This window comes from Oncorhynchus nerka, linkage group LG22, assembly GCF_034236695.1.
Source record: "Oncorhynchus nerka isolate Pitt River linkage group LG22, Oner_Uvic_2.0, whole genome shotgun sequence".
Classification (NCBI taxonomy): domain Eukaryota; kingdom Metazoa; phylum Chordata; class Actinopteri; order Salmoniformes; family Salmonidae; genus Oncorhynchus; species Oncorhynchus nerka.
The window spans coordinates 96,917,633-96,937,927 of NC_088417.1; the positions used below are offsets into that span (position 1 = coordinate 96,917,633).

General features: G+C 46.1%; 2 protein-coding genes across 4 annotated transcripts in view; one reads left to right on the forward strand and one right to left on the reverse strand.

The window, feature by feature from the left end:
- The window catches only part of LOC115122673 (liver-expressed antimicrobial peptide 2), a 35,144-nt gene extending 20,072 nt beyond the window's left edge, over window positions 1-15,072 (forward strand). The window contains exons 1-3 of one of the 3 annotated variants that reach the window (XM_065007627.1): window positions 12,435-12,549; window positions 12,966-13,099; window positions 13,246-15,072. In XM_065007627.1, the coding sequence (XP_064863699.1) occupies window positions 12,490-12,549; window positions 12,966-13,099; window positions 13,246-13,282 (231 nt within the window). In that variant the 5' untranslated portion in view covers window positions 12,435-12,489 and the 3' untranslated portion in view covers window positions 13,283-15,072. Of the gene's footprint in view, window positions 1-12,434; window positions 12,550-12,959; window positions 13,100-13,245 lie in introns of those variants that run through there. The other 2 variants (XM_029651905.2, XM_065007626.1) reach the window with 2 other exon arrangements.
- A 441-nt stretch (window positions 15,073-15,513) lies between these two features.
- scarb2c (scavenger receptor class B, member 2c) overlaps window positions 15,514-20,295 on the reverse strand; it is a 37,378-nt gene continuing 32,596 nt past the window's right edge. Inside the window, exons 11-12 of the mRNA XM_029651906.2 lie at window positions 17,516-17,668; window positions 15,514-16,539 (exon numbers count right to left, since the gene is read on the reverse strand). Coding sequence (XP_029507766.2) covers window positions 16,501-16,539; window positions 17,516-17,668 — 192 coding nt within the window. The 3' untranslated portion in view covers window positions 15,514-16,500. The remainder of the gene's footprint in view (window positions 16,540-17,515; window positions 17,669-20,295) is intronic.

The following is a 20,295-nucleotide window of genomic DNA, read 5'->3' on the forward strand; positions in this document are numbered from 1 at the left end:
AGAGAGGATAGGAGACATAGCATGGTAAAAAGGGTGTCAGTGACCCACCCAACTCAGAGAGGATAGGAGACATAGCATGGTAAAAAGGGTGTCAGTGACCTACCCAACTCCGAGAGGATAGGAGACATAGCATGGTAAAAGGGTGTCAGTGACCCACCCAACTCAGAGAGGATAGGAGACATAGCATGGTAAAAGGGTGTCAGTGACCCACCCAACTCAGAGAGGATAGGAGACATAGCATGGTAAAAGGGTGTCAGTGACCTACCCAACTCAGAGAGGATAGGAGACATAGCATGGTAAAAAGGGTGTCAGTGACCTACCCAACTCAGAGAGGATAGGAGACATAGCATGGTAAAAAGGGTGTCAGTGACCCACCCAACTCAGAGAGGATAGGAGACATAGCATGGTAAAAAGGGTGTCAGTGACCTACCCAACTCAGAGAGGATAGGAGACATAGCATGGTAAAAAGGGTGTCAGTGACCTACCCAACTCCGAGAGGATAGGAGACATAGCATGGTAAAAAGGGTGTCAGTGACCTACCCAACTCAGAGAGGATAGGAGACATAGCATGGTAAAAAGGGTGTCAGTGACCTACCCAACTCAGAGAGGATAGGAGACATAGCATGGTAAAAAGGGTGTCAGTGACCCACCCAACTCAGAGAGGATAGGAGACATAGCATGGTAAAAGGGTGTCAGTGACCCACCCAACTCAGAGAGGATAGGAGACATAGCATGGTAAAAAGGGTGTCAGTGACCCACCCAACTCAGAGAGGATAGGAGACATAGCATGGTAAAAGGGTGTCAGTGACCTACCCAACTCAGAGAGGATAGGAGACATAGCATGGTAAAAGGGTGTCAGTGACCCACCCAACTCAGAGAGGATAGGAGACATAGCATGGTAAAAAGGGTGTCAGTGACCCACCCAACTCAGAGAGGATAGGAGACATAGCATGGCAAAAAAGGGTGTCAGTGACCTACCCAACTCAGAGAGGATAGGAGACATAGCATGGTAAAAGGGTGTCAGTGACCTACCCAACTCAGAGAGGATAGGAGACATAGCATGGTAAAAAGGGTGTCAGTGACCTACCCAACTCAGAGAGGATAGGAGACATAGCATGGTAAAAAGGGTGTCAGTGACCTACCCAACTCAGAGAGGATAGGAGACATAGCATGGTAAAAGGGTGTCAGTGACCTACCCAACTCAGAGAGGATAGGAGACATAGCATGGTAAAAGGGTGTCAGTGACCTACCCAACTCCGAGAGGATAGGAGACATAGCATGGTAAAAGGGTGTCAGTGACCCACCCAACTCAGAGAGGATAGGAGACATAGCATGGTAAAAAGGGTGTCAGTGACCTACCCAACTCCGAGAGGATAGGAGACATAGCATGGTAAAAAGGGTGTCAGTGACCCACCCAACTCGAGAGGATAGGAGACATAGCATGGTAAAAGGGTGTCAGTGACCCACCCAACTCAGAGAGGATAGGAGACATAGCATGGTAAAAAGGGTGTCAGTGACCTACCCAACTCCGAGAGGATAGGAGACATAGCATGGTAAAAAGGGTGTCAGTGACCCACCCAACTCAGAGAGGATAGGAGACATAGCATGGTAAAAAAGGGTGTCAGTGACCTACCCAACTCAGAGAGGATAGGAGACATAGCATGGTAAAAAGGGTGTCAGTGACCTACCCAACTCAGAGAGGATAGGAGACATAGCATGGTAAAAAGGGTGTCAGTGACCTACCCAACTCAGAGAGGATAGGAGACATAGCATGGTAAAAAGGGTGTCAGTGACCTACCCAACTCAGAGAGGATAGGAGACATAGCATGGTAAAAAGGGTGTCAGTGACCTACCCAACTCAGAGAGGATAGGAGACATAGCATGGTAAAAAGGGTGTCAGTGACCTACCCAACTCCGAGAGGATAGGAGACATAGCATGGTAAAAAGGGTGTCAGTGACCCACCCAACTCAGAGAGGATAGGAGACATAGCATGGTAAAAAGGGTGTCAGTGACCTACCCAACTCCGAGAGGATAGGAGACATAGCATGGTAAAAAGGGTGTCAGTGACCCACCCAACTCAGAGAGGATAGGAGACATAGCATGGTAAAAAGGGTGTCAGTGACCCACCAAACTCAGAGAGGATAGGAGACATAGCATGGTAAAAAGGGTGTCAGTGACCCACCCAACTCAGAGAGGATAGGAGACATAGCATGGTAAAAAGGGTGTCAGTGACCCACCAATCTCAGAGAGGATAGGAGACATAGCATGGTAAAAAGGGTGTCAGTGACCCACCCAACTCAGAGAGGATAGGAGACATAGCATGGTAAAAAGGGTGTCAGTGACCCACCCAACTCAGAGAGGATAGGAGACATAGCATGGTAAAAAGGGTGTCAGTGACCTACCCAACTCCGAGAGGATAGGAGACATAGCATGGTAAAAAGGGTGTCAGTGACCCACCCAACTCAGAGAGGATAGGAGACATAGCATGGTAAAAAGGGTGTCAGTGACCCACCCAACTCAGAGAGGATAGGAGACATAGCATGGTAAAAAGGGTGTCAGTGACCTACCCAACTCAGAGAGGATAGGAGACATAGCATGGTAAAAAGGGTGTCAGTGACCTACCCAACTCAGAGAGGATAGGAGACATAGCATGGTAAAAGGGTGTCAGTGACCTACCCAACTCAGAGAGGATAGGAGACATAGCATGGTAAAAGGGTGTCAGTGACCTACCCAACTCAGAGAGGATAGGAGACATAGCATGGTAAAAGGGTGTCAGTGACCTACCCAACTCAGAGAGGATAGGAGACATAGCATGGTAAAAAGGGTGTCAGTGACCTACCCAACTCAGAGAGGATAGGAGACATAGCATGGTAAAAAGGGTGTCAGTGACCTACCCAACTCCAGAGAGGATAGGAGACATAGCATGGTAAAAAGGGTGTCAGTGACCTACCCAACTCAGAGAGGATAGGAGACATAGCATGGTAAAAGGGTGTCAGTGACCTACCCAACTCAGAGAGGATAGGAGACATAGCATGGTAAAAAGGGTGTCAGTGACCCACCCAACTCAGAGAGGATAGGAGACATAGCATGGTAAAAAGGGTGTCAGTGACCTACCCAACTCAGAGAGGATAGGAGACATAGCATGGTAAAAGGGTGTCAGTGACCTACCCAACTCCAGAGAGGATAGGAGACATAGCATGGTAAAAGGGTGTCAGTGACAGAGAGGATAGGAGACATAGCATGGTAAAAGGGTGTCAGTGACCTCAACTCCGAGAGGATAGGAGACATAGCATGGTAAAAAGGGTGTCAGTGACCTACCCAACTCAGAGAGGATAGGAGACATAGCATGGTAAAAAGGGTGTCAGTGACCCACCCAACTCAGAGAGGATAGGAGACATAGCATGGTAAAAAGGGTGTCAGTGACCTACCCAACTCAGAGAGGATAGGAGACATAGCATGGTAAAAAGGGTGTCAGTGACCCACCCAACTCAGAGAGGATAGGAGACATAGCATGGTAAAAAGGGTGTCAGTGACCCAACTCAGAGAGGATAGGAGACATAGCAGAGGGTGAGTGATCAGAGAGGATAGGAGACATAGCATGGTAAAAAGGGTGTCAGTGACCTACCCAACTCAGAGAGGATAGGAGACATAGCATGGTAAAAGGGTGTCAGTGACCTACCCAACTCAGAGAGGATAGGAGACATAGCATGGTAAAAGGGTGTCAGTGACCCACCCAACTCAGAGAGGATAGGAGACATAGCATGGTAAAAAGGGTGTCAGTGACCTACCCAACTCAGAGAGGATAGGAGACATAGCATGGTAAAAAGGGTGTCAGTGACCTACCCAACTCAGAGAGGATAGGAGACATAGCATGGTAAAAAGGGTGTCAGTGACCTACCCAACTCAGAGAGGATAGGAGACATAGCATGGTAAAAAGGGTGTCAGTGACCCACCCAACTCAGAGAGGATAGGAGACATAGCATGGTAAAAAGGGTGTCAGTGACCCACCCAACTCCCAGAGAGGATAGGAGACATAGCATGGTAAAAGGGTGTCAGTGACCTACCCAACTCAGAGAGGATAGGAGACATAGCATGGTAAAAAGGGTGTCAGTGACCTACCCAACTCAGAGAGGATAGGAGACATAGCATGGTAAAGGGTGTCAGTGACCTACCCAACTCAGAGAGGATAGGAGACATAGCATGGTAAAAGGGTGTCAGTGACCTACCCAACTCAGAGAGGATAGGAGACATAGCATGGTAAAAGGGTGTCAGTGACCTACCCAACTCAGAGAGGATAGGAGACATAGCATGGTAAAAGGGTGTCAGTGACCCACCCAACTCAGAGAGGATAGGAGACATAGCATGGTAAAAAGGGTGTCAGTGACCTACCCAACTCAGAGAGGATAGGAGACATAGCATGGTAAAAAGGGTGTCAGTGACCCACCCAACTCAGAGAGGATAGGAGACATAGCATGGTAAAAGGGTGTCAGTGACCTACCCAACTCAGAGAGGATAGGAGACATAGCATGGTAAAAGGGTGTCAGTGACCTACCCAACTCAGAGAGGATAGGAGACATAGCATGGTAAAAAGGGTGTCAGTGACCCACCCAACTCAGAGAGGATAGGAGACATAGCATGGTAAAAGGGTGTCAGTGACCTACCCAACTCAGAGAGGATAGGAGACATAGCATGGTAAAAGGGTGTCAGTGACCCACCCAACTCAGAGAGGATAGGAGACATAGCATGGTAAAAAGGGTGTCAGTGACCTACCCAACTCAGAGAGGATAGGAGACATAGCATGGTAAAAAGGGTGTCAGTGACCTACCCAACTCAGAGAGGATAGGAGACATAGCATGGTAAAAAGGGTGTCAGTGACCTACCCAACTCAGAGAGGATAGGAGACATAGCATGGTAAAAAGGGTGTCAGTGACCTACCCAACTCAGAGAGGATAGGAGACATAGCATGGTAAAAGGGTGTCAGTGACCTACCCAACTCAGAGAGGATAGGAGACATAGCATGGTAAAAAGGGTGTCAGTGACCTACCCAACTCAGAGAGGATAGGAGACATAGCATGGTAAAAAGGGTGTCAGTGACCCACCCAACTCAGAGAGGATAGGAGACATAGCATGGTAAAAGGGTGTCAGTGACCTACCCAACTCAGAGAGGATAGGAGACATAGCATGGTAAAAAAGGGTGTCAGTGACCCACCCAACTCAGAGAGGATAGGAGACATAGCATGGATGGTAAAAGGGTGTCAGTGACCTACCCAACTCCAGAGAGGATAGGAGACATAGCATGGTAAAAAGGGTGTCAGTGACCTACCCAACTCAGAGAGGATAGGAGACATAGCATGGTAAAAAGGGTGTCAGTGACCCACCCAACTCAGAGAGGATAGGAGACATAGCATGGTAAAAAAGGGTGTCAGTGACCTACCCAACTCAGAGAGGATAGGAGACATAGCATGGTAAAAAGGGTGTCAGTGACCTACCCAACTCAGAGAGGATAGGAGACATAGCATGGTAAAAAGGGTGTCAGTGACCTACCCAACTCAGAGGATAGGAGACATAGCATGGTAAAAGGGTGTCAGTGACCTACCCAACTCAGAGAGGATAGGAGACATAGCATGGTAAAGGGTGTCAGTGACCTACCCAACTCAGAGAGGATAGGAGACATAGCATGGTAAAAGGGTGTCAGTGACCTACCCAACTCAGAGAGGATAGGAGACATAGCATGGTAAAAAGGGTGTCAGTGACCCACCCAACTCAGAGAGGATAGGAGATATAGCATGGTAAAAAGGGTGTCAGTGACCTACCCAACTCAGAGAGCATAGGAGACATAGCATGGTAAAAAGGGTGTCAGTGACCCACCCAACTCAGAGAGGATAGGAGACATAGCATGGTAAAAGGGTGTCAGTGACCTACCCAACTCAGAGAGGATAGGAGACATAGCATGGTAAAAGGGTGTCAGTGACTCAGAGAGGATAGGAGACATAGCATGGTAAAAAGGGTGTCAGTGACCCACCCAACTCAGAGAGGATAGGAGACATAGCATGGTAAAAAGGGTGTCAGTGACCTACCCAACTCAGAGAGGATAGGAGACATAGCATGGTAAAAAGGGTGTCAGTGACCCACCCAACTCAGAGAGGATAGGAGACATAGCATGGTAAAAAGGGTGTCAGTGACCCACCCAACTCAGAGAGGATAGGAGACATAGCATGGTAAAAGGGTGTCAGTGACCCACCCAACTCAGAGAGGATAGGAGACATAGCATGGTAAAAAGGGTGTCAGTGACCTACCCAACTCAGAGAGGATAGGAGACATAGCATGGTAAAAAGGGTGTCAGTGACCTACCCAACTCAGAGAGGATAGGAGACATAGCATGGTAAAAAGGGTGTCAGTGACCTACCCAACTCAGAGAGGATAGGAGACATAGCATGGTAAAAAGGGTGTCAGTGACCTACCCAACTCAGAGAGGATAGGAGACATAGCATGGTAAAAGGGTGTCAGTGACCTACCCAACTCAGAGAGGATAGGAGACATAGCATGGTAAAAAGGGTGTCAGTGACCTACCCAACTCCGAGAGGATAGGAGACATAGCATGGTAAAAAGGGTGTCAGTGACCCACCCAACTCAGAGAGGATAGGAGACATAGCATGGTAAAAGGGTGTCAGTGACCTACCCAACTCCGAGAGGATAGGAGACATAGCATGGTAAAGGGTGTCAGTGACCCACCTAACTCAGAGAGGATAGGAGACATAGCATGGTAAAAAGGGTGTCAGTGACCCACCCAACTCAGAGAGGATAGGAGACATAGCATGGTAAAAGGGTGTCAGTGACCTACCCAACTCAGAGAGGATAGGAGACATAGCATGGTAAAAAGGGTGTCAGTGACCTACCCAACTCAGAGAGGATAGGAGACATAGCATGGTAAAAAGGGTGTCAGTGACCCACCCAACTCAGAGAGGATAGGAGACATAGCATGGTAAAAGGGTGTCAGTGACCTACCCAACTCAGAGAGGATAGGAGACATAGCATGGTAAAAAGGGTGTCAGTGACCTACCCAACTCAGAGAGGATAGGAGACATAGCATGGTAAAAGGGTGTCAGTGACCCACCCAACTCAGAGAGGATAGGAGACATAGCATGGTAAAAAGGGTGTCAGTGACCCACCCAACTCAGAGAGGATAGGAGACATAGCATGGTAAAAGGGTGTCAGTGACCCACCCAACTCAGAGAGGATAGGAGACATAGCATGGTAAAAAGGGTGTCAGTGACCTACCCAACTCAGAGAGGATAGGAGACATAGCATGGTAAAAGGGTGTCAGTGACCCACCCAACTCAGAGAGGATAGGAGACATAGCATGGTAAAAGGGTGTCAGTGACCCACCCAACTCAGAGAGGATAGGAGACATAGCATGGTAAAAAGGGTGTCAGTGACCTACCCAACTCAGAGAGGATAGGAGACATAGCATGGTAAAAAGGGTGTCAGTGACCTACCCAACTCAGAGAGGATAGGAGACATAGCATGGTAAAAGGGTGTCAGTGACCTACCCAACTCAGAGAGGATAGGAGACATAGCATGGTAAAAAGGGGTGTCAGTGACCTACCCAACTCAGAGAGGATAGGAGACATAGCATGGTAAAAAGGGTGTCAGTGACCTACCCAACTCAGAGAGGATAGGAGACATAGCATGGTAAAAAGGGTGTCAGTGACCTACCCAACTCCGAGAGGATAGGAGACATAGCATGGTAAAAAGGGTGTCAGTGACCCACCCAACTCAGAGAGGATAGGAGACATAGCATGGTAAAAGGGTGTCAGTGACCTACCCAACTCCGAGAGGATAGGAGACATAGCATGGTAAAAAGGGTGTCAGTGACCCACCCAACTCCGAGAGGATAGGAGACATAGCATGGTAAAAAGGGTGTCAGTGACCCACCCAACTCAGAGAGGATAGGAGACATAGCATGGTAAAAGGGTGTCAGTGACCTGCAACTCCGAGAGGATAGGAGACATAGCATGGTAAAAGGGTGTCAGTGACCCACCCAACTCAGAGAGGATAGGAGACATAGCATGGTAAAAGGGTGTCAGTGACCTACCCAACTCAGAGAGGATAGGAGACATAGCATGGTAAAAGGGTGTCAGTGACCTACCCAACTCAGAGAGGATAGGAGACATAGCATGGTAAAAAAGGGTGTCAGTGACCTACCCAACTCAGAGAGGATAGGAGACATAGCATGGTAAAAGGGTGTCAGTGACCTACCCAACTCAGAGAGGATAGGAGACATAGCATGGTAAAAGGGTGTCAGTGACCTACCCAACTCAGAGAGGATAGGAGACATAGCATGGTAAAAGGGTGTCAGTGACCTACCCAACTCCGAGAGGATAGGAGACATAGCATGGTAAAAGGGTGTCAGTGACCCACCCAACTCAGAGAGGATAGGAGACATAGCATGGTAAAAAGGGTGTCAGTGACCTACCCAACTCAGAGAGGATAGGAGACATAGCATGGTAAAAGGGTGTCAGTGACCTACCCAACTCAGAGAGGATAGGAGACATAGCATGGTAAAAAGGGTGTCAGTGACCTACCCAACTCAGAGAGGATAGGAGACATAGCATGGTAAAAAGGGTGTCAGTGACCTACCCAACTCAGAGAGGATAGGAGACATAGCATGGTAAAAAGGGTGTCAGTGACCTACCCAACTCAGAGAGGATAGGAGACATAGCATGGTAAAAGGGTGTCAGTGACCTACCCAACTCCGAGAGGATAGGAGACATAGCATGGTAAAAGGGTGTCAGTGACCCACCCAACTCAGAGAGGATAGGAGACATAGCATGGTAAAAGGGTGTCAGTGACCTACCCAACTCCGAGAGGATAGGAGACATAGCATGGTAAAAAGGGTGTCAGTGACCCACCTAACTCAGAGAGGATAGGAGACATAGCATGGTAAAAAGGGTGTCAGTGACCCACCCAACTCAGAGAGGATAGGAGACATAGCATGGTAAAAGGGTGTCAGTGACCTACCCAACTCAGAGAGGATAGGAGACATAGCATGGTAAAAAGGGTGTCAGTGACCTACCCAACTCAGAGAGGATAGGAGACATAGCATGGTAAAAAGGGTGTCAGTGACCCACCCAACTCAGAGAGGATAGGAGACATAGCATGGTAAAAAGGGTGTCAGTGACCTACCCAACTCAGAGAGGATAGGAGACATAGCATGGTAAAAGGGTGTCAGTGACCTACCCAACTCAGAGAGGATAGGAGACATAGCATGGTAAAAGGGTGTCAGTGACCCACCCAACTCAGAGAGGATAGGAGACATAGCATGGTAAAAAGGGTGTCAGTGACCTACCCAACTCAGAGAGGATAGGAGACATAGCATGGTAAAAGGGTGTCAGTGACCCACCCAACTCAGAGAGGATAGGAGACATAGCATGGTAAAAAGGGTGTCAGTGACCACCCAACTCAGAGAGGATAGGAGACATAGCATGGTAAAAAAGGGTGTCAGTGACCCACCCAACTCAGAGAGGATAGGAGACATAGCATGGTAAAAAGGGTGTCAGTGACCTACCCAACTCAGAGAGGATAGGAGACATAGCATGGTAAAAAGGGTGTCAGTGACCCACCCAACTCAGAGAGGATAGGAGACATAGCATGGTAAAAGGGTGTCAGTGACCCACCCAACTCAGAGAGGATAGGAGACATAGCATGGTAAAAAGGGTGTCAGTGACCTACCCAACTCAGAGAGGATAGGAGACATAGCATGGTAAAAGGGTGTCAGTGACCTACCCAACTCAGAGAGGATAGGAGACATAGCATGGTAAAAAGGGTGTCAGTGACCTACCCAACTCAGAGAGGATAGGAGACATAGCATGGTAAAAAGGGTGTCAGTGACCTACCCAACTCAGAGAGGATAGGAGACATAGCATGGTAAAAGGGTGTCAGTGACCTACCCAACTCAGAGAGGATAGGAGACATAGCATGGTAAAAGGGTGTCAGTGACCTACCCAACTCCGAGAGGATAGGAGACATAGCATGGTAAAAAGGGTGTCAGTGACCCACCCAACAGAGAGGATAGGAGACATAGCATGGTAAAAAGGGTGTCAGTGACCTACCCAACTCCGAGAGGATAGGAGACATAGCATGGTAAAAAGGGTGTCAGTGACCCACCCAACTCCGAGAGGATAGGAGACATAGCATGGTAAAAGGGTGTCAGTGACCCACCCAACTCAGAGAGGATAGGAGACATAGCATGGTAAAAGGGTGTCAGTGACCTACCCAACTCCGAGAGGATAGGAGACATAGCATGGTAAAAAGGGTGTCAGTGACCCACCCAACTCAGAGAGGATAGGAGACATAGCATGGTAAAGGGTGTCAGTGACCTACCCAACTCAGAGAGGATAGGAGACATAGCATGGTAAAAAGGGTGTCAGTGACCTACCCAACTCAGAGAGGATAGGAGACATAGCATGGTAAAAGGGTGTCAGTGACCTACCCAACTCAGAGAGGATAGGAGACATAGCATGGTAAAGGGTGTCAGTGACCTACCCAACTCAGAGAGGATAGGAGACATAGCATGGTAAAAAGGGTGTCAGTGACCTACCCAACTCAGAGAGGATAGGAGACATAGCATGGTAAAAGGGTGTCAGTGACCTACCCAACTCCGAGAGGATAGGAGACATAGCATGGTAAAAGGGTGTCAGTGACCCACCCAACTCAGAGAGGATAGGAGACATAGCATGGTAAAAGGGTGTCAGTGACCTACCCAACTCCGAGAGGATAGGAGACATAGCATGGTAAAAGGGTGTCAGTGACCCACCCAACTCAGAGAGGATAGGAGACATAGCATGGTAAAAAGGGTGTCAGTGACCCACCAAACTCAGAGAGGATAGGAGACATAGCATGGTAAAAGGGTGTCAGTGACCCACCCAACTCAGAGAGGATAGGAGACATAGCATGGTAAAAAGGGTGTCAGTGACCCACCAAACTCAGAGAGGATAGGAGACATAGCATGGTAAAAAGGGTGTCAGTGACCCACCCAACTCAGAGAGGATAGGAGACATAGCATGGTAAAAAGGGTGTCAGTGACCCACCCAACTCAGAGAGGATAGGAGACATAGCATGGTAAAAAGGGTGTCAGTGACCTACCCAACTCCGAGAGGATAGGAGACATAGCATGGTAAAAAGGGTGTCAGTGACCCACCCAACTCAGAGAGGATAGGATACATAGCATGGTAAAAAGGGTGTCAGTGACCCACCCAACTCAGAGAGGATAGGAGACATAGCATGGTAAAAAGGGTGTCAGTGACCTACCCAACTCAGAGAGGATAGGAGACATAGCATGGTAAAAAGGGTGTCAGTGACCTACCCAACTCAGAGAGGATAGGAGACATAGCATGGTAAAAAGGGTGTCAGTGACCTACCCAACTCAGAGAGGATAGGAGACATAGCATGGTAAAAAGGGTGTCAGTGACCTACCCAACTCAGAGAGGATAGGAGACATAGCATGGTAAAAAGGGTGTCAGTGACCTACCCAACTCAGAGAGGATAGGAGACATAGCATGGTAAAAAGGGTGTCAGTGACCTACCCAACTCCGAGAGGATAGGAGACATAGCATGGTAAAAAGGGTGTCAGTGACCTACCCAACTCCGAGAGGATAGGAGACATAGCATGGTAAAAAGGGTGTCAGTGACCTACCCAACTCAGAGAGGATAGGAGACATAGCATGGTAAAAAGGGTGTCAGTGACCTACCCAACTCCGAGAGGATAGGAGACATAGCATGGTAAAAAGGGTGTCAGTGACCCACCCAACTCAGAGAGGATAGGAGACATAGCATGGTAAAAAGGGTGTCAGTGACCTACCCAACTCAGAGAGGATAGGAGACATAGCATGGTAAAAAGGGTGTCAGTGACCTACCCAACTCAGAGAGGATAGGAGACATAGCATGGTAAAAAGGGTGTCAGTGACCTACCCAACTCAGAGAGGATAGGAGACATAGCATGGTAAAAAGGGTGTCAGTGACCTACCCAACTCCGAGAGGATAGGAGACATAGCATGGTAAAAAGGGTGTCAGTGACCTACCCAACTCCGAGAGGATAGGAGACATAGCATGGTAAAAAGGGTGTCAGTGACCTACCCAACTCCGAGAGGATAGGAGACATAGCATGGTAAAAAGGGTGTCAGTGACCTACCCAACTCCGAGAGGACAGGAGACATAGCATGGTAAAAAGGGTGTCAGTGACCTACCCAACTCCGAGAGGATAGGAGACATAGCATGGTAAAAGGGTGTCATTGACCTACCCTGCAGACGTGGAGATGCCCTCATTTTGACCCCGGGTAAAGTGTTCTTAGAACACGCCCCCCCCCACACCGATGATCGTTGCCCTTGGCAACCCTTATCAGATAGATTAGCACCTCTAATATAAGTGGCCGGTCGAGGTTCCTCTAGTTTACACGGAATTCAGGAGTCTAGTCTCTGCTCTTTTCAACATGAGGACAGCACAGTACATTGCCCTCTTCATGTTCCTGACTCTGCTCTGCCCAATCCAGGTAGGATGCTAGGTCTTTGATCTTGTACACCAGCCGGTTCACTCTATGCAATACACAATGGAGCCTGGGAAGAGGTTAGCCTATATCTGATCTGATGCTATATCAGCTTGGCATTAACATGACGTTTATTTAGTCCTCATTCACTCTCCCTGGAATGTTGGGAGAATTTTGCCTTTTGGATCAAGGTCTAAAATTGTATTGGGAAATTTTGCTAGCATTGCTGCAGGTTCAGATTACTGCAGGTTGTAGCTTCAGTGTCTGTCTGTGTTGTAACAGACGATCTACAGAATGACTTCCGTCAGGCTGTTTGAGTCAACGAGCCATGTTTCAATGAGACTGAAAAGAAAATCCTGCACACTGCATTTGTTTATAAAGGAGAATGACGTTATGCCTTCCTCCACCTTCCTAAGGTGCAGACTGCTCCTGTGCCTGAGGATTGGACGGGCCTGATCACCCGAGCCAAGCGCTCTCTCCTTTGGCGATGGAATACTCTGAAGCCCGTTGGCACAAGCTGCAGAGAGCACGACGAGTGCGGGACCAAATACTGCAGGTACTGGATTTGAATAGGGAGAGCTATAAATCAAACCATAACACTAGTTTATACTAATTTCCAGCGCTATGCTCCTATTCAAAACAATTCTTTCCATTTTTAACATATTTTTAATCTTTGGATATTTTTGTCCCATTTCTTTACAGGAAAAAGATCTGTTCGTTCCAGGTTTTTATATCTTGAATTGAAATATATAACTCTGGACACGGCCAGAACAATCAATGGAGAAGCAACAATCAATGGAGCCTGTCAATGGAATGCCTAACTGTACAAACTGATGTCACAGGATTTTAATTGGCTTGCCAAATATTTGGTAAAAACAGCTCGATAACCACTATCTAACTGATAAAAAAAATAAAAAAAAGTACCAGGTACAGTAAGTAAGCTGTAAATGTTGTAAAGTTACGTGAACCCTGTGTCAGTATGTCCAATCAGATAATAGCATTCCCATTGGAGATACTTCATCTATCCAATCAACAAAATGTTTTAAAACAAAATACAGACGATGCACTCAACCAACATGAAGCAGTTTATTGACGAGAAGAAAAAGTTTGTGGAAGATATGTTTAAAACTGTGACAATGCCATGGAGCCATTATTTATTTGTACATTATTTATTTGTACACACACACACACAATGTAAATAATGTTAAAATATATTATTGAATTTTTTTGTGACATGGTAGTGAAAGTATTTTATTGTTTCTTACAACAACAACAACAAAACCCATGCAGGTTCTCGCTCTCTCATAGAGCAAAAATAATAATACACATGTCCAATAACATTTATAACTCATACTAGTTCAGATGAAGGACAGAAAAATGAATATGAAAAAAGTAGTCTGCAACTATGCATACCAGTGATCGGAACATAGAGTTGTGAACATTACTTGGGATGCTCCACAGATGGTCATACTATCAACAAACTACCTGTTGATATACCATCTGTTGATAAGCAACTGCTTGCTAAGGTTATAACTGCTTGCTAAGGTTAGTGTTAACTAACTAGGTTTAGACTAAGAGTTTAGGGTAAGGGTTACGTTTAGGGTTAGGATACAGTTTAGGGTAAGGGTTACGTTTAGGGTTAGGATAAAGTTTAGGGTTAGTAGATTGCTAGTTGAATGTTACCGATACTCTTTTATAAAGTTAAAATAGACAAGAATACACATTCCTGTCCGCTGTGAAACTGGTTCATCACAAAAATAAAGAAATTGGAAACAACGTTTTCAAATGCAGATTCCGGAAGCAGGAATATCAGCATATGTTTTGCCACTTGTCTCAGTGATCACAAGCCCAGGCAGCTGAACATTGTTGTCATGCAAATATCCAGTATTTTCTCATGCGTCTACACTCTTACTTAGTACTGTTTTGACACGGTATCAATTAGCAATGATATATTTAACAGTGGATTCCAATGCCTGCTGACTAAATACATGTCCTAATGTATGTAGATTCACTGATCTGTTTGATAAAATGTTGATAACATCCCTCTATACGTATGTAGGTATGTAGTTATAATCAGAAGTGGGGAAAATTCCATTTCAATTCAGTCAACCCAGATTTTTTATATATATATATATTTTTAAAGTTAACCACCTGAATTTAAATGGAATTGACCCCTACCCTGTAGCTCTTATTTCACACAAACCAGACAGATAATACCTCATAGGCCGACCAGACAGATCATTCCTCATAGGCCGACCAGACAGCTCATTCCTCATAGGCCGACCAGACAGATCATTCCTCATAGGCCGACCAGACAGATCATTCCTCTTAGGCCGACCAGACAGATCATTCCTCTTAGGCCGACCAGACAGATCATTCCTCATAGGCCGACCAGACAGATCATTCCTCTTAGGCCGACCAGACAGATCATTCCTCATAGGCCGACCAGAAAGATCATTCCTCATAGGCCGACAAGCAGTATAAAAACATATATAAAAGTGACAATGTCACCGGGGTGTGTAATAGAAGGCGCTGGCGTCAGCCAAAGAAAGATCTGTAAAACTTCAATTAAAAGTCTCAAATAGCCAGGCCGACAAGACCAGCAGAACGGCATAAAAACATATACACCCAAAAAGTGACAATGTCACCTCTGGGTGCCTCCCTACCACTAGAAGAATAAGTTCCCCTGCGTCAAAACTGTTCGCGCTCAGCAGTGGAACAAATCACGACGCCAGGGGGATGTCAATTTCCGGAGACACCTGTAAAACTTCAATTAAAAGTCTCAAATAGCCACCTGTCCCTTTTAATAGCCAGGCGACGACACATATCTCAGCAAATAAACGTCTGCCATTTAATGTAATGGGCGACGACACATATCTCAGCAAATAAACGTCCATTTCAAATGGGCTCTGACATTAATTGTTTACGAGGTTTGACTTAAACAATTAAACAATTCAGTAACGACTCAAATTATAGCAATCATCCGTTTTTAATCGCCATTAAAAGAAACCTCTAGCATTTGGCTGCTAACAGCTGAGAACTGCTAACTAACTGGCAAGCACAAAAACAGTCAACAACTTCGGGAGTACAGACCCCCGGTCAGATCGCCCTCTAGTTAGTGGTGAAAGTAAGAACTTCTGAAAATGCACAGTCAAAGAAGATAATCATTATTCTATCAAGGAAACATTTTTTTTTCTAAATAAAAGGCATACTAACAGAAAATAAACTTGACAGTATGTAAATGATTAGAATGCTGGAAGTGAATTCTGGAATTAAACAATTAACTATGGAAATTAACAAAAGTTGTGTGCATTAAGGAAATAGACGCCTGGCTCAAATAGAAGCCTGTCTCTAATATACATCTGTTGTGTTAAGTGATTTAAGCAAATAAACACCCAGGCTATTAATTGAAGTTTTACAACATTCCGAATCCTAATAATGACAGCGATAGATTATAATAATATTGCAATTCTTTTCAACAGCCTCTCAATGGGTGACATGATCTTGGCAATCTGCCCGAGGTTCTATCCTCTCCCATTCCCTACTATCAGTGTTCCATCTCTCTGGGTGACCCTAAAACACAACATTTAAAAGCAAGAAAAAATATTAAATCAAATGTACAGTCAGCTTCCGTGTAACTCATGTAAAAAAAAAAAAAAAACACAATTTTGGATAAAAATTTTAAAAAAAACAGATTAAAATGTCAGACTTTAGAAATGATTTTAACTATTCATTTTCAAAGATTAAAAAACATTCTCAATCCGCTTCCTGATCTAGCCTTACAGTAGAGTCAATAGTGAGGTTATGGTTAACAGGGTAGAAGCTGATTAAATCTGGTAAAGTGGAGATAGTACACAGTCAGAACCCTTGATATTGTTAACAAAACATGGATGGAAATCCTAATCCTGTCCTCCCAGGATACCACTTCCGGTGGAGCGAATTCTACTTCTTGTGGGACTAGGACTTCAGAAGGGGCTGGCGTTCGGCAGAAGAGCTCTGAGGAGAACATTAAGAAAAAAAAAATCAATATTTAGTCCGATCTGATTTCAGATCTGTTTTCAGATAACGAGCCTTACATGTTGTGTACCCCAGGACTCAAGTATAAAAGGACTTGGCTCGAGAAAAAAGGACTTGAGTATGAAGGGCTGAGTTTTACGCAAGGGTCTAGGGACTCAACTCTGACTTAGAAGTTTGACTGACGAGACCTACATGTGTTCTTGATGGTTGATTTCGCCCTTGTACATCGTTAGATAAGAAAACAGACCAACAGCCAGCCAGCTATACCTAGTAATGACTCTCTTTAAGCACATATTGTTTTAATAACATCCTGAGTGGGGAACATGCATCCATCATAGAAAGTTGTGTGGGAGTTCTCCGGATGCTGCCAAGGTTACTTTTTATTTTTTTTATACCGAAACATGATTGAATACTCGATTCTGATTGGCTGAATACAGTTCTTTGTGGGAACAGCCCCTGATAACGTGTCGGGAGCCTTCTCTTCCTCCAGTTTCCTGGTATTATTACACTAACATGTAGCTACAGGGTGGAGTTGTTAATGACTTCCATTTTGGGAGTAGTTATGTAACAGATGACATCTTCATGAAGTCATAGACTACGTCAGGTTTCCCAAACTCTGTCCTGGGCCCCCCTCGGGGCCACGTTTTGGTTTTTGCCGTAGCACTACACAGCTGATTCAAATAATGAACCTTGATAAGGAGTTGGTTACTGGAATCAGCTGTGTAGTGCTAGGGCAAAACCAAAACGTGCACCCGGAGGGGTGGCCAGGACAGAGTTTGGGAAACCTTGACGTAGCCTATGACTTCATGAAGATGTCACCTGTGGGCCGTTAACCCACTGTTCCTAGGCCGTCATAAGAATTTTTTCTTAACGGACTTACCTTGTTAAAAAAAAAAAAACGTGCACTACTTTGGACCTGAGCCCTACGACACATGAATGACCTATGACCTCTCACCTCTGGGATCCGTTGACGACACTGGGCCACCATGAAGATCACGCCCAGGAGGATGCCTAAGCCAATCAGCATAAAGGGTATGTTGACCACTATGTTGCCCTCCGCCACGATCACCTGCAGCTGTTTGGCCGATACCTCATCGATCACAACACTCTGTGGAGAGAAGAGAAGACATAATGGGGTCATACATGCTTATGTCAAGTCATACCATGCATTATAACTGGATCATAATGCATTATACCTGCAGGCTAAAATGTAACACGTAAGAGGTAACAGGTCAAGAGTTAAATAGCTGAGGAACGCTCAACTCTGTTCTCTTATATTGAGGCAGAGTTGAGTTATAACTGGTCAGGCGATGTGCTAACAAACAACATAATCAAGTGTGTCTGTGTGCAAGATAACCTGTGATGTTCTGTTGACAAAACCACAGAGATCATGGTGACACAGTCACGTCTTCCGGACTTGTCTCCGTGCTGCTAAGGCTGTTTGTTGATACTTGCAAACTTTTTATTTTATTTTTTACTTTTAATAAAAATATAGATTTAACACATTTACCAACCTCTTCACCCCGGACACTTTATGTGGACAAGGTTCTACAGGACCTCCACCAGCCGAAGCTAAGTAGTAACATTAACACTTTGCCATCTAATTGTCGCTGTACTCATATACAGGAGAACTATCGCCTTATGGTGAGGATAGCCGTGTTGCAAGCCCAGCTTCAGACGCAATCGTTAGGCAAGGGTAATTTCAGTGTAGGAAAGGATGAAACGGTGTCTGTGCCACCAGTAACTACAGATAGTAGTATAAATCCCCTCGCATGGTCCCCGCAGCCGGACAACTTTCTCAAGGATTCTGGAAAGAAATGCTGTTCAACCGGTGACGTTCATTCAGCCGACAGAAACGTTCAACCGGTTCTCCCCATTAAGCAACGAGTCGGAGTCAGAGGCCGAGCCTTCTCAGGTCTTTCCTCCAACCGTTATGGGGTCTGAGCCTTCTCTGGTCTCTCCTCCAACCGTTACGGGCTCTGAGCCTTCTCTGGTCTCTCCTCCAACCGTTACGGGGTCTGAGATTTCTCTGGCCTCTCCTCCAACCGTTATGGGGTCTGAGCCTTCTCTGGTCTCTCCTCCAACCGTTACGGGCTCTGAGCCTTCTCTGGTCTCTCCTCCAACCGTTACGGGCTCTGAGCCTTCTCAGGTCTCTCCTCCAACCGTTATGGGGTCTGAGCCTTCTCTGGTCTCTCCTCCAACCGTTATGGGGTCTGAGCCTTCTCTGGTCTCTCCTCCAACCGTTATGGGGTCTGAGCCTTCTCTGGTCTCTCCTACAAACCGTTATGGGGTCTGAGCCTTCTCTGGTCTCTCCTCCAACCGTTACGGGGTCTGAGCCTTCTCTGGTCTCTCCTCCAACCGTTATGGGGTCTGAGCCTTCTCTGGTCTCTCCTCCAACCGTTATGGGGTCTGAGCCTTCTCTGGTCTCTCCTCCAACCGTTACGGGGTCTGAGCCTTCTCTGGTCTCTCCTCCAACCGTTATGGGGTCTGAGCCTTCTCTGGTCTCTCCTCCAACCGTTATGGGGTCTGAGCCTTCTCTGGTCTCTCCTCCAGCCGTTACGGGGTCTGAGCCTTCTCTGGTCTCTCCTCCAGCCGTTATGGGGTCTGAGCTGCCGAAGCCTCCCATTATTAGCTCTGACAAATTGAAAACCCTAGTCATTGGCAACTCTATTACCCACAGTGTTAGACTTAAAGCGAATCATCCAGCGATCATACACTGTTTACCAGGGGGCAGGGCTACTGACGTTAAGGCTAATCTGAAGACGGTGATGGTTAAAGATAAAACTAGTGAGTGTAGAGAGTATAGAGATATTGTTATCCACCAACGATGTTCGGATGAAACAGTCAGAGGTCACCAAGCGCAACATAGTTTCAGTGTGTAAATTAGCTAGAAAGATGTATCGACATCGAGTAATTGTCTCTGGCCCCCTTCCAGTTAAGGAGAGTGATGAGCTCTACAGCAGTTTCCCAACTCAATCGCTGGTTGAAAACTTTTCTGCCCCTCCCTCAATATAGCACTTGTAGATAAATGGCCCTCTTTCTGGGACAGACTCCGTCCTAGCTGGAGTGGTGCTCTCATCTTATCAACATAGACAGGGCTCAAATTCCTCTACCACCACAATGAGACAGCCAGTGAAGTCTGCCACTACACTAGCAGTCAGTGAGGTCAGCTCAGCTATCCCCATTGAGACTGTCTGCGCCGTAATCTAGGTTGAGCAAAACTAAACATGACGCTGTTCGCCTTAGCAATCTCACTGGAATAAAGACCCTCCATTCCTGTCATTATTGAAAGAGATTGTGATCTCTCACATCTAAAAACAAAAAAGGGCCCCTTACTGTTAGATCCCTCACTTCAAAGGCAGTTATAGTCAATGAACTAATCACTGATCATAATCTTGATGTGATTGGCCTGACTGAAACATGGCTTAAGCCTGATGAATTGACTGTGTTTAAATGAGGCCTCTCCTCCTGTTTACACTAGTTACTATATCCCCCGTACTTACCGCAAAAACAGCGGTGTTGCTAACATTTACGATAGCAATTTCAATTTAGCCCCCCCCCCCCAAATGACTGCTTTTTCATCTTTTCAGCTTCTAGTCATGAAATATATGCAGCATACTCAAACACTTTTCATAGCTACTGTTTACAGGACTCCTGGGCCATATACAGCGTTCCTCGCAGAGTTCCCTGAATTCCTATCGGACCTTGTAGTCATGGCAGATAATATTCTAATTT